This window comes from Sarcophilus harrisii, chromosome 1 (genome assembly GCF_902635505.1).
Source record: "Sarcophilus harrisii chromosome 1, mSarHar1.11, whole genome shotgun sequence".
Classification (NCBI taxonomy): domain Eukaryota; kingdom Metazoa; phylum Chordata; class Mammalia; order Dasyuromorphia; family Dasyuridae; genus Sarcophilus; species Sarcophilus harrisii.
In genome coordinates this window covers 270943087-270958331 of record NC_045426.1, presented here as the reverse complement: position 1 = coordinate 270958331, position 15245 = coordinate 270943087, and the positions used below count along the sequence as shown (strand labels likewise).

Sequence of the window (15245 nt, the reverse complement as noted above, 5' to 3'; positions counted from 1 at the left end):
TCAACCTTGGAGAAAACACTTATATTGATGATTAGTCAATTAAGTGACACTTATTCATCACCTACCATATTCCAAGCACTGGGGATACAAAGGCAAAAATGTTCCTGCTCTTCGGAAGCTTACACTATATTGGAAGAGATAGTTTGTACACAGATGACTATAGCCATGTCATGGAGAGGAAAGGAATTATGGTGTATGAAGAAGAAAGCTAAACTGTTTCTCCCTGGGTAGAGCCTCTCTTCTCCATCCACTTTCCTTCTCTTTCCATTGGGAATGAATTTTTCTCTACTATCTTCCCTGGACTACCCTCTACAAAGGAATTTTCCTTTGGGGCTGTGTGGAATAAAACAATGGGAAGGCTATATGACCCAGACAGAAATTGCTTCTGCCTTCCCTTTCCTTCTCTTCAAAGGGAAAACCTTCAACTCGTACTTTTGCTTTACTTAGGAAAATTATGGAATATAAAATCACTTAAGATTCTCCTTAATTCCAACCCAGAGCTTCCTTGCCAGAAGAAAAAAAAGAGAGGGATCCTGACATTTCCAATAGAAAGTGTATCTTCTCTTCTCTCTCAGCATTCAATGCCTGTTGCTGTCCTTCTCTCCAACTCCCTACTCCCAAGACTAAAAAACATACAAATAAACTGTTAAGGTTGAGCATACTATAAACACTAAAAATCAGGTTTTAATGTATGCTCTCTCCTGGCTTGCAGTGCAGGGTGGAACAAGGACATTATAAAAGAGGAAGGGGAAAACAAGCAAATACTGCATTGTATTGTAGGGTCTCCTAAAAGGAATGCTGCACCCCAAACATCCTCTGCCATTTCTAGCAGTAGTGGTATGTATACTGAGGCAGCTCACACTCCTTCACCCATCTTACCCCATCCTATCTCAGTCCCATTGCCCTCAATTTTCTATTCACAAATTCTTATCAGAGCAGCCTTTCTACCAACAGCCACCCCCAAATTTACATACACATCTTACCTTCAACAAAGTTTCTCAGGATAAAAACCGGAAAAATTAATCCTTTTGTCTCATGTAGTTTTCAGCTGTGATTTCTTGAAAAATAAATGAAAAGTGAGGCTTTGATAAGTCACTGGGATTCAAATGGAGCTACTTGACTTTTTTTACCCAAATCTCACTGGTCCTCACCAATTAGCCAATAATAGGTCCCAGCCCAAGCCTCACTTGCTTATTATATGTGTTCTGATGGTTGGCTGAGAGAAAGTATAAATAACAATTATTTCTATTCTGGCCAGAAACCCTGAAGGGCTTCCCTCTCAAAGTGATCCTTCTGTGAAAGCAAACTAGGCCATCTTTTGCCTCATTTATTACCAGCCTTTAAATGGGCATTGCCTCGGACAAATTGAGACATAGGAAAGACCTTAATTTAAAAAGATCCGGCCTCCCCCTTCAGAGCCATTGCCAGGGGTCCTGACCTAAGTCTTGCCATTGGATTCATATGACTAGAGGATGGAGTGAGGAGTGAGGCTGATGATTTTGCACAGCTCTTCCTCCCTTAAATCCAGGTCACTTGCAAGTCAAGGTATTACTCTCCTGATGTCATCGGTGGTCCTCCAGAAGTAAGGACAAATAACCACACCTAGGACAAAGGGAAAGCAACACTTTCTCTCTAAGACATGATACCTCTTTAGTAGGGGCAACTAGGTAGTACAGTGGAAGTGCTGGGCCTGGAGTCATCTTCCTCAGTTCAAAAGTAGCTTTAGACACTTCATGTGTCTGACTGGTTTCTCTGTCTCAGTAATACCTTTAAAAAGCCAAATACAAGTGGGTAGCCCAGATGTATAAACTGATCCCCTCTGCAGCAGATAAGGAATTCATATTTGATCAAAAAGATATCATTAACTCCTAAACAAATCCTCACTGATCTAATGAGGATCCAAGACAATGTTCAATCATAACCTCTATGCACCTTCGTGATTCTTGAGAACTTCTCACTCTTCCCAGGTTGCCTTGCCCTGAAGAAATTTTGTCCCTAAGACTCAACCTTTCTTTGGAACTTTTTGAAATCCACTCTTCCAAAACCAAAGATTCATGTCAAACAATGACCAGGTTTCTTCTCTTCTTTCTACCATTAATGCTAAGACATAATGATCATTTCTACCTCTGCCCCTAGGTTTCCATCATTTCTATTTCAACAACTGCATCCAAAAAAAGCAATTCCTCTTAATGTTTTCTCTACATTTTAAGGGTGAATTATCATTAAGGCCAGCCAAGAATATATTAGCAGCTCTGATTTTGGTAGAGTTGCAAGAAATGTCTAGTTAATTGAAGTTCCCAATTACTCCTATGTTGTGTGTAATGGCTTGTAATCTATTTCCTGAATTCTTCATCTATTTCCTTCTTTGGATGGTCTTTGCTTGATACGGCACCCTCCACTCTGGTTTTTGGATTACTTCTTTTTTGTTACTGTACGGAAGAGAACAAAAAGGTCAAAAAGAATCACAGACTAGTAAGAAAGCTTTCAAAGTTACATGTTGAATAATATCTAAAAAAAAAAATGAAGCTTTTCTGTTCTACTATGTATGTGGAAATACCCATTGGCCACAGATATTTGATTGCCTGAGATTGAGGAGTCAACTTGTGCCTAGGTTAAAGCTAACTTCAGGGCACCTAGGTGATGCCATAGAGCACAGAGCTCTGGGTCGGAGGCAGAAAGATTCATCTTCCTGAGTTCAAATCTGGCCTAAGACACTTACTGACTGTGATTCTGGGCAAGTCACTTTGTTGAAGTTGGAAAGGGAACCCCAAAAGATTGGGATCACAGACCAGTGTCTTGAGGTGTCTCAAAAAAATCTGCATGCTTGAACCCATTTTCTGATTAAGGGGCAAAATTTATTGTCTTTACAATGCTATTACAAGCAATCTAAATTCCAAGAGAATTTAGCAAAGAAACAGAAGCAAGGAGACACATTTATATAGTTCTTCATGTTATAGATATGCTCATTTTATGGCCCAGAGATAGGACCAAGGAGTACTCTCTGCAATTTGGTTCTCACTGACCAACAGATTATCACTATTGTCTCAGGAGTTTAGTCTGTGGAACTATCCTGAGGCCAGAAACTATCTGACAGTCAGCAAAGAATTGAGGAGTGGTCTGTTCAGAATCAGACAGATTTTTCTTCTTAGATTGGGTGTGGGAGTTTCCTGAGGCAGACTCCAAAGCCAGAAGATTTAGAATCACTGACTTATTGTTAGAACAGAAGCCCCCTAAAGTCTGGGGACCTCAAAATCCTTGCTGTCTCCCCTAGAAGCTACATTACATCAACTTCAGCCTGTTTGCCTCGGTTTCCTCATCCAGAAAATGAACTAAAGAAAGAAATAGTAAACCACTTCATTATCTTTGCTGAGAAAACCTCAAATAGAGTCACAAAGAATCAGACATGATTGAACAGCAACAAGAACCTACTTCAAGGGACTATAAAATAAGACCCAAATGGAGTCCCAAAGAGTTGGATACAACTAAAGTGACCTTCTGCTGTGTACCAGGTCTCTATCCTGGACAAAGAATGGTAACAGGAGGGAGAAGAAGCTGTTTGGCTCTGAGTGAGGTTAAAGATTCGTTTCCCAACCTGATCTGAGGCCTGGATTGTGGACCAAGGGAGCAGACTCAGAACAAGAGGAAACCCTCAGTTGTTTCCCACTGTGGACCTCTGTTTGTCTCCCTACACTAACCAGAGATTGAAAAATGTCTGCTTTTTCCTTGCATTTCCCAGTCAAGCACTCTTCCTAGGTGTAGTTATTGGGGAGAACTGGACTCTGCTGCTTGTTCCTCCTCCACCATTTTTGCTGGTCTCTCCAATGCCAGCTCTTCCCTTGGAGCCAGCCCTCTCTTGCCAATGCTTAGGAAATTTCTCAAAAATCCTGTTGCTTGGATGCCAGGAAAGGTGAAGACACCAGCTGCCAAAGCTGGAATATCTTCAGAGTTTTCATTGCTCATAAGGTCACTGCTAAAAGAAGGAAACACAGAAATATAAAGGCAACCAGAGGCCTCAGAAAAAACTCAGCTAGTTACATTCCAAATGGGGAGCAGTAGCCCCCACTGCCATCACTAAGTTTAGGGAAGGGCCATCCTTTACCCCTCAATGAATTTACATCTTGTCAGCCAGAGGGCTTCCTCCAATAAGTCAAAAGTCAACTTTTTTTTTCTGGTAGGTATGGGTACTCAGTGTTATCAGCTTATCAGTCATTTAGAAGACTCTCCGAAAATTAATCTATATGTGGCCTAAATTGCCTCCACCCCAACATAGTAGTTTAGAAATAGACAATGCTGGGAAAATGAAAGAATGAGCAAAAGGTAATGCCCCCATTACTCATAAAAAGGCAGGAGTTGAATCAGAAACTTCTATACTTTCCAGCTCTAAATCTATGCTCATCTACATAATGCCGTTTCTTGAAGGGCCTCAGATGCAGAGCAATGACATCTCTGGCATGTATAAGGCTGCAGACGGCTGAACTGTTCTACAGTTTTAATTAGACATTCTCCAGGGATATTTAAAGCTCATCTATGTTGATGGGAATTATAACTAGTCAATTCTGGAAGCTCTGGTCTCAGCTCATGCCAGGTGGGTTTTCCCTTTATTTTTGTTAGGGAAGGCAAGGCAGGATTACAACTAGAGAACTCAATTCCCTTTAATTTGACAAATATGAGAAAGTTAGGATTAGTTCTAGCATGAACTCTTTGGATGAGTAACTTCTGAATACCCTTGATGGGACACATCCTCACTTTAGCACTTCAATCAATACCAGCCCATTGCCTGGGAATGCAAATTATTTAAGGTCTGAATGCTTTCCACAATACTACCCCAAATTACTTTTCCAACTTTGGTAGTTTTTTCTACACAATATGTTCCTACAAAATTAGACTACTCACCTTTTCTTAACCTGATGTGGCCATCTCCTTCCTCTAGGCTTTTTTTTTTTTTTTTCCCCACACACCTAGAGCCAATATCTCCCCTCATCTCGCTTATTGACTTCCTTTCTTTCAAGGTCTAGCTCAGGTGTCATGTCCTCCATGAAGTTTTCTCTGATCACTCTCAGTTAAAGGTGATTAATTCTTTCAGATCAACCCATGTGACTTTTCCTAGGTAGTTAATTATTTTATAATATAGTTATTTGTGTTTCTCAAACTCCTCCCCTTTGTTACACTAAACTCCTTGAGAGCTATGACTATGCCTTTTTTCCCCCTTTGATCAAATAAAAGAAAATTTGTTAAAAGCTTTTAGCACAGTAGACAGCAACATGTAGATTACTAGCCTACTTAGATCACCTATAAATGTGTATTTTCTCCTCCCCTTCCTTGTGACCTTAAATGATTAAAAGAGATCATAAGCTCTCACTGTACATACTTTTGAATATGAAAAAGCTCTTGATTTGATAGCTCAAAGTGCCACATTTGGCCTTTTTAAAAACAAGGTGTATCCTATTCAGTTATGTCAAATTCTTTCAAAGGTTCCTTGAAAAATGTAACAACAGAAATTTTATTCTTCGTTGTTCAATTGTTTCAATCTCTTCATGATGCCATTTAGAATTTTCCTGGTGGGGTTTGCCATTTCTTCTTTGGCTCATTTTATTTACTTTTTCAATAGTATTGTTTTTCACTCATTAACATATGAAGAAAATTTCAGCATTCATTTTTAGCATTTAAAGATTTTTTTAAAAGATTCATTTTAAAGATTTAAAATATTTCTCTTTCCAAACCCTCCTCCCTTCTGAAGATGATAGGCATTTTGATTATACATGTGTTGTCATGTAAAGTATATTTCCATTATTAATAATAGTTGTGAAAGAAGAAACACATAAAAAGAAGAAAACACAAGAAAGAATCAAGTAATTTTTAAAATATATTTCAATCTTCAGATTCCTTAAATTCTTTTTCTGGTTATGGATAACCCTTGTTATCCATAAGAATTTTCCCTTGTGAGTCCTTTGAGAAGAGCTGAGTCCATCATAGTTGCTATGTTTTCCTAGTACCATTTCACTTTGCATCAGTTTGTACATCTTTCCAGGTTTTTTTTTTTTCCCCTGAAATATGCCTGTTCTCCATTCTTTTTGAATATTATATTACATTCATATACCACTGCTTGTGAAATTCAACCATTTCCCAATTGGGAATCCCTTCAGTTTCCAATATTTTATCATCACAAAAAAAGACTACTATAAATATTTTTACACATGTAAGTCCTTTACTTACTTTTTTTAGGATAAAGACCTACTAGTGGAATTGCTGGGTCAAAGGGTTGGTTGCCTTTTGGTGATAATTCCATATTGCTCTCCAGGATGGTTGGATCAGTTCACAACTTCACCAACAATGCAGTTTTTGGTTGTTGTTGTTTTTAAATTAAAGCTTTTTATTTTCAAAACATATGCATGGATAATTTTTCAACATTGACCCTTGCAAAACCAACTATGCAGGGTTTTTTTGTTTTTTTTTTTTTTTCCTGAGGCAATTGGGGTTAAGTGACTTGCCCGGGATCACACAGCTAGGACGTGTTAAGTGTCTGAGGTCAGATTTGAACTCAGCTCCTCCTGACTTCAAGGCTGGCTCTATCCACTGCACCCCCTAGCTGCCCCAACAATGCAGTTTTAATAATAAAACACTTGACACATATCCATTGAGGAACTCTAAAGAACGGGAGTAATAAATAACATTGAGAAGTTAAATGAGATGAAAAATTATAGCCAAAGGACTTCCCTGAATAAAGGAGAAAGCAAGGAAAGTCTCCAACATGTGGAATGGACCCCTAGTGGTAAACTTAACAACAGACTTGGGCAAGAATAGCAGGAGATGGTCAGGTCTAATTGGATTATGATTTCCATTGTTGCAGAGAACTTCCAAACTGATGAGTTCAAACATCCATTAGACTGTGAGCATCTCCAGTTCCTAGCACAGACTTTAATAAGTATTTATTGGATAACATTAAATTAGTACATCTAAAGATTGCTTTGAACTCCTTGAGCTTGGCAATCTTGTCTATTCTTTCTAACATATTCTCCCAAAGAGCCCTGCATACTGTTGCCTGATTAATATTCAGGATGCTTTATCTAGTTAGTTTTGGCATTTTGGCATCAAGAGAAGGAACTTTGTTTTCAAAGAACCAGCAAACATTTGTTGGATACTTTCTATGTGCATAGCATTGTGTTAGATATTTGGGGGGTACAAAGAAAAATAATAAACAATTCCTTACCCTAAGGGTTACTGCAAAGACAGCATAGAGCCACAAGAAAAGGTAACACAGGGAACAGATGGCAAATACCAAATGAATAATTTAGAAATTTAACTGCTAATTTGCCTCTGGCTTCATTTTTCAGAAAGGACCTGAAAAAGAGCCTCAGTCCCCATCTAAGAAAGATTTAGAAGAATGGTTTGACACTCACAATTTAACATACCTGAAGCTTACATTGGTGGATCTGATCAGCCAGGGCACAGTGGTTCTGTAAGTCTCAAATTAAAGAAAATATTCTTTCCTTCTGCCATCTCTAATCCCCATCTTCATACCCACTTCTATTCTTCCACTTTCCCCAGGGAAGCATGACAGTTCATAATAACATGTTCTTTCTTTAGGAACAAGAACAACAGTATCATGCAAAAAATCCACTTTCCAATTAAGGCTGTCAGTCTCTTTGAATCAAGAGTTTCTGAGTAAGTATAATAGCCTCAGCAGCTAAAAAGTATGTGAAACATTTCATTTGAGAGATATTTTATATGCTGTACCTTTCCATCAGGTCTTGTGCTAAGCTCTTTCAAATAAATGACTCCTGGACACTTTACCCAAGCAGTTTTTTCTTGTTTTAAGTCCTTTAACTTGGATTGTTGACTAAAAGGATTTGTATTATTTAATTCATTCAGTTAACACTGATGAAACACTTACTGTGTGTGCTGGGCACTATGCTAAGCACTGGGGATACAAAAATAGGCAAAAGACAGTTCATACCCTCAAGTAGTTTACAATCTGAGATTACTGTATTCCAACCACTTTAGGTGCTACGGATATAACATTGTGCTAAACAATATTCATTGGAAAGACCGACCACTGGAAATGGTAGAATAGGAAGGGGAAGAAAGGGGAGAGATATGAGATAAATGGGGTTTCTTAATACCACAAGATAGGACAAAATGAATCAGAGGTGGTTGATGTGGAAAAATGATGGGGTTGTGTTGGTGTTTTTTCTTCTTTAAAATAATAATAAGATGGTTCTCTTTGGGAGAGGATTCTCGGAGAGGTTCTCTGGAGGCAGCTTTAGTTTCAGTTACAATCAATAATTGCTCCAAAATGCAGCCAGCTGGTAAAAATGCAAACGTTTATTTTCTCCTTCCAAAATAACCCAGTTAGTTGAGGCCTATCTCTCTGCTTAGTTCTAAGAGCTCCACCCGAATGTCTCCAAATCCAAAGGTTTGTCCTTCAGACTACAGTCAGCACCAAAGTGGAAGATGCAATGAATCTCTCTTGCCTTGAAGAGAGGGCTTGTGGGCTTCCTCCCAGAGTGCTCCTCTCCGACCCCAGTCAATGTTCCGGAGAAATTCCTTTAAGCTTTAAGAGCTTTCTATATATATATGATCTCCCAAAGGTTAACTCCTCCTCCTGGAGGCAGGGCTTAAGGGAGGTGTAAATTTGGATATCTCATACTAAACCGTGTGAACTCCAATGAGTACTTAAATATTTCTTGCTTCCATGAGCTCTCTAAAGGTGTGAACACAAGCATTGTTTCCATCAGTATTAGCAACCCATCACCCTGCAAGGATTCGCTCTAAAGTGTGAACCAACAAGCATTGTAGCAATTCTATTGAGTTAACACCAGGACCCTGACATCACCCTTGCGTTTTCACCTTGTTTCAAGTTGAGTTGACACTAGGATTCCAAAAGGGTTGGACTAAATAGCCCAGAGATTTCTTCTAACTTCAGGCCTAAAATCCTATGATTCTTAGGCTCCTTACTAAGTATCAGTAAGTGGCAAGAAACCTGAAAAATAGAGAAGAGGGAGAACATTCTGAGTGGGAGAAACAGGTTAACAAACAAAAGCTTAGCACTGGGAAGAAGAATGGTCTGTTTCTTAGGTGATAAAACAATCAGATCTAGAAGAAGATTCTTCATGTAGAAAATTGGTAGAACGTAAAATAGTGAAGACAGAGACAAACTGTGGGATTTTGAATGCCAAGCTAAAGAAGTGAGACTTTGTTCTGTAGGTAATGGGGGAAACCAGTGAAAGTTTTTGAATGGGAGAATTACACAATGAGAGTAGTGTCTTAGGAAAAAATATTCTCTCAATTATGTGCAACATGTATAGATGGACTATTCAACTAGAATATATGTGTGAATAGCAGGAATAGAGAGGAAATGATAGGCCCAAAACATTTTGAAGGAGAACCTGAAGAAACCTGATGATGGATTGTAAGGAGAAAGAAGAGTCAAAAATGACTTCAAGGACATTTCATCAAACCTTCCTGTAGAAAAGGTATTTTGAATCAATAAATGAAATAGTGTATTCCTTTTCGAAGGTAACTAGGGCAAACACATCAAAGCTGGGAGCGTCTCTCATTAAAGTAAACTTTTGAAGAAGAGGGTCAGGGAGATAGTAAAAAGAGCACTGAGAGATCAGAAAGGTACGAGTGGAAGTTCTGGTGGGGCAAGTCACTTAAGCATTTGGGGCTGTAAAATGGGGGTGATATTATGTCTTGTGTCAATCTCACAGATTTGTTCTTAAGAACAAATGTGACAAAAGTATGGGAAAAACCTTTGAAAAAAATTTTTAAATATGACATATAAGTAAAAATCAATGGCAAGATTATTCACAGTTTTCCTTGTGTCTTGACAGAGCTATTGAAACCTATCAGCAAAGAATTCAGTGGCTCATGGAAGGCAGCAGGAAGGTAATAAAAACAAAAGTTTTGCTCTTTGCCTCCCTGCCCCAGTCTGTCTTTCTCTCTCTTCTGTAACTATAAAATATTTTACTTTTTCTTTCCACTTACCAGTATGTTATTTTTTTCCAATTACACATAAAGATAATTTTCAACATTCACTTTTATAAGATTTTTAATTCAAATTTTTTTCCTTCCCTTTCTTCCCTCTCTTTTCCCCAAGACAGCAAGCAATCTGATATGGGTTATCCATGTATAGTTATATTAAACTTATTTCCACATTAGTTACATTATGAGAAAAGAATCAGAATAAAAGGGAAAAACCACAAGAAAGATAAAATAATGAAAATAATATGTTTTGATCTGCATTCATACTCTATAGTTCTTTCTCAGGATGAGGATAGCAATTTTCATCATGAGTCTCAAAGTTGAGACTCAAACAAAGTAAACACAATAAATTTATTAAAATGTACTTTATGTTACTATTTATTATATTATTAAATATAATATTCATGATTCTAACAATAGCTTATCATAAAAATCTGTTTCCTTAAAAAAAAAAAACCCAGCAACTTCTTCCTTGAACTCTTAACTTAGAAGCATTTTATAAATTTTAAAATAATGAATATTATATTTAAATGCATATTGGTTGGTTAGTTGGTTGGTTGTTTTCCATTGTTCTCAAAAAGGACCAAAATGGCATCACTATATTAGAGTTGAATTACAATGTGTTTGACTGTGGCTGATCAGACCAATACGAGTGTTCAGGATGCTCTGTCATAGGTCAGACACTATAGTCCATATGAACATTTGAGGTAGCTTCTCTAATTTTGTACGTCTTGTGTTTCTTCTGAGTTAATGCAATTTTGCTTTACTCATAGAGCACAGCACATTCTCTGATGAGGGCAGGCTATGCTGGGCATTCTGTGCCAGTGTCTCCCATGTCTTACAATTGATTCTAAAGTTCTTAAGAGATACCTTGAAAGTGTCTTGTATTACTTTTTCTGACCACCTTGTGAGCGTATTAATTATTTATATTTAATATATACTTTAAATAACAAAATCAATTAGAAATGTGGGTTATATATATATATATATATACTTGATATATCACCAAGTATTTATACTTCTCAGTTAGTTTATACATTAAGTTTAATATATAATTAAGTATATATAATATATATCAATATATAATATACATTAAATATACATTTAAGAACAGCTTTTTACCTTTCAGTATCCTTATTCTCCATTTATGTATATATTTTGCTTTGAGGTAGTCATAAACAGGGTGTATATTCTTATGATTCTATTTTTACCACTTTGTAGTATTTTATATAAATTCATTCTTTATGTTATTCATACTTATCATTTTAATAGCATAATAGTATTCTCTTACATTCATATTATCAAACGGATCTGTGATCTTATAAATTTCATCTTCCCTTCAACAATGCAGATTATCCATCCTATCCATGCCTGCCCATTTGTATTTCCTTCCATGTACTCCTCTAAGGTCCTCAACAACATCGATAATATTCTCCTCAAATCCAGAAGATACAGGAAAACCTTTGGGCAGTCTACCTGTTGTGCCTTGCATTTATCATGTACTCACCCATTTGGATCAATTGCATTAATATACCATTATTTTTTAAAAACCAAGATCCAGAAGGTTTAATAACTTGCCCAAAGTCACACCAGTAGCAATTTTTTATTGTTATTGTTATGACACAGTACGACACAAAAAAAATATTTTTTAGTACCGTCCATGTGCCAAACACTTAAGCATTGAAGAGGCAAATAAGAAAAAAACAATCCTGTGTTAGGATAGGAGAAGATAACACCAAAAAAGGAAGCTGGAAAGGGGAGACAAAGGGTACATACACACTGCTCTGGGGCATGACAATGCCATGGAGTCAAAACCAAGCAGGGAACCAGGAGAGAAATGAAGAGCTGGCTGAGCTTCTAGACTCTCCTCAAAGAGAGGTTTGGGGAGGACATTTTTGCTCCATTCTCCAACCCTTCAATCAGAGGGACAGAAGCAATTGGAGATACTGATGATGTGAGTATCAAAGCAGAACCAGGGATGGGAGGTATGGTAATGATGGTGGAGCAAAAAATAAGTAATGTACTTGTAGAAAATATGCTTTTTGTATATTCTCAGGGTTGGGGATATTCCCTATGAGATTTTTGGATCAAGTCCTCACATTATACTATAATTTATATTTTGTGACTCTTCATATTATACTACATAAGGGGGAGGGGAGGGAAAGCTTCTAATCTGCAGTTACACCAATAATGTATGAGTGTACTTGTTTTTCTAATTCTCAAGTTCATACTGCCAATCCCACTCTCCAAAAAGGAGATAATCCTGTGAAATTAAGGTATGGGCTACCTATTAAAGATGAAGTTTCTTACTGGATACAATCTTTAAAGGAGGCTCCCTTTCTTTAATGATATAATACTTTATTATTATCAGAAGTAGTATTTATATAGTACTTTCAGGTTTGCAAAGCACTTTATAAATATTATCTCATTTGATCCTTGGGAGGTAGGTACTATTTATTATCCTCATTTAACAAATGAAACAGCCTAAAAAAGTTGCTTGCTCAAGTTCACACAGTTTAGAAAGTGTTTGAGGTTGAATCTGAATTTAGGTCTTCCTGGCTCTATGTCCTGTGCTCCATTCACTGGGCCATCTAACTGCCTTAATCAAATGGATCACTGATTATATCATAGATACTTCAAATTTCCATGGTAATAGAGTCAAAGAAAGCACAGAAGGATAAAACAAATGGATGATCCAGAAACATAAATTTGCCCAATAGTAGTAAGAAAATCAAAATCTATTAAAACTATTGGCAAAAAGGAACCTGGATAGTCAAAAGAGCTTATCATCAAACTCTCTGGATAAAATATCTAAATAATAGTCCCAGGATAGTCACTGAATAGCCGTATGATCTAGGTAAGTCACTTAAAACTCTGTAGGCCTCAAAATGAGTGTTGGGTAATGTTTGTTTTAAGTTTATGTTATATGTGGAAACATGTCTAGAAAAACTGCACATGTTTAACCTATATTAGATTGCTTGCTGCCTAAGGGAGAGGGAAAGTGGGGAGAGAGGGAGAAAAATTTGGAACACAAGGTTTTGCAAGAGTGAATACTAAAAACTATCTTTGCATGTATCTTGAAAAATACAAAGCTATTATTATTTTTTAAAGTTTATATTACAAAAAAAGCACTGGACTTGAAGTCATAAGGCATAGATTCAAGTGCTAGTTCTGTCAGTCACTAGGCCATAACCTTGGATTATTTCCTTGAACTCATCAAAGTTCAGTTTTTTGATCTGTAAAATGGAGATAATACTTACAGTACTCTATCACACAGAGTTGTTATAAGGACAGTGCTTTGCAAACTATAAGTGTAACTGTAGAAGTGTGAGTTAAGATTCCTAATTAACCTTATTGCATAATGTTTAATCGAGCAAAGGAAGAAATGGCTATATAATATGACCTGGAATCATAGACAACCCTAACAGTAGGCCCAGGGTTTGAGAGGAAATCCAACAAGACTGGGACATTTGTCTTTAGCAAAACTTTGAAAGTGAAGGTGACACAGAGCCAACAAAGCATCCCCCGGGTTCCATCTTCTTTGTTTTCCTTCAGGAATGGTTCCAGGAACTCTTACCATATGCTAGCACTTCTGCTCTAAGCATGATAGGGCAGAACAAGAGAGGGTCCACATGAGCAGAAAAGGACTTACGGGAAATGAGCCCAGTCACCGATTTGTAGCTTTGGGAGAGGAGAGATTTTTTATGCCACAGCCTGCTCTGGTCTGTCTCTGGTTTTCTGAGGGAGAGGCCTCCAGATCTGTTCTGATTGAGTTCTTCAATAATATTTTTATACCCGAATGGCTCTGAGAATGGGTCAGACTTGGACATCCTTATAGACTTTTTAAAGGGGTCAATCAAACCAGGACTTGGCTTCAGGTAGTCAGTTAGTATTTATGAACTACCTTCTATGTGCCGAGCACCATGCTAAGCTCTGGGATTATCAAAAAAAGGTAAAATACACACACACACACACACACACACACACACACACACACACACACACCGGGCTAATGTCCTGTAGGGTATCAACATCAGCATTACTTCTGGAAAAAGAATAATCTCAGGATGGGAGAACTGGGAACGGAGAAAGATGGGGAACAAAGTTTTAGCCTTTTCTTAGCATCATCTTCTGCCAAGAGACAGAAGCAAGTAACACTGAGCTGGGAGCAAAACACCTCCCTAGAGCTCCAGTTCTCCTGCCTCGGGAGCAAGGACCTTACACAGAGACAGTCTTTTGGGCCTTTCCTCAGTGGAGGAAAACTGTTAGATTTCTAAGAGTTTCTCAGAGTTTGATACTTAGCGAAGAAAAGGTGTTCCAAAAGTCTTGGTCCAGTTTTAGCTTTAATAGCTTATGTCTTTAGTACCAATTCTGGCTTTAATAGCTTAAAACTGCCCCAAGACTTTAGAGACATCCTGTATAAGGTGTCACTGATTCACTGATTCAACAAATGTCTTTGCCCTCAGATTTTTGGCCTCCTAAAGGGGACTAAAGTTGGAGTCCTGATAGATGTTTCAAACATTAGCTATAGCCTTCAAAAAAAGCAGTTCCAGCATGATCTGTTGGTAAGTAACTCTTGTAAACTGGGGGGAAGGGGGAGCAATTCTGCCTTCCTCAGCTCAATAACAAATATTCATGAATATTCACCTGTTATTTTTGAGGGACTTTGCTAGGCCGTAGACACAAAGATTAAAACAAGAATAACAACGGGAGTGCTATATCCCTGTCCTCAGAAAACTTACAGTCTAGTAGGAATTGAAAGGTCTGTTCAAATAACCACTATAGGAATCGGAATGTGATGAGCACACAGGACATAGACAAGACTGAGCGGTGCCTTTTTGGCTGGATGGATAGGGAAGTCTTAATGGAAGAGGTTACAACTGAACTATGAAAGGACAAAAGGATTTTGACACAGGAAGGTAAGACAAGAAACACTTCCAGATTTAAGAGGAAGGATGAAGAAGAGTTTCTTAACAGTTTGTCAAAGGAGGAAGTGCAGGTATAGAAAGAGAGGACTTGACAGATTTAGAACTAGAGAGGACCTTATTAAAAACCATCTAATCCAGGAGTTTCTAATTTTTTGTGTCCCAGATCCCTTGAGCAGTTTAGTCAAATTTATGGATCATTTCATTTTTTTTTCAAATCAAGTTTTCTTTTTTCTTTTTTTTAAACTTTTTTCTTTTCAAAACATATGCATAGATAATTTTCCACATTCATCCTTGCAAAGCCTTGTGTTCCAAATTTTTTCCCTCATTTCCTCC

At 37.5% G+C, this 15245-nt stretch overlaps 1 protein-coding gene across 3 annotated transcripts in view; it reads left to right on the top strand.

Annotated features, from left to right (window-relative positions):
- The window catches only part of VWA3A (von Willebrand factor A domain containing 3A), a 79497-nt gene that overhangs the window by 12641 nt on the left and 51611 nt on the right, over positions 1–15245 (top strand). For 2 of the 3 annotated variants that reach the window (XM_031942047.1, XM_031942062.1), the window contains exons 4-7: positions 7332–7456; positions 7585–7662; positions 9834–9888; positions 14451–14549. In XM_031942047.1, the coding sequence (XP_031797907.1) occupies positions 7332–7456; positions 7585–7662; positions 9834–9888; positions 14451–14549 (357 nt within the window). The remainder of the gene's footprint in view (positions 1–7331; positions 7457–7584; positions 7663–9833; positions 9889–14450; positions 14550–15245) is intronic. The other variant, XM_031942054.1, reaches the window with a different exon arrangement.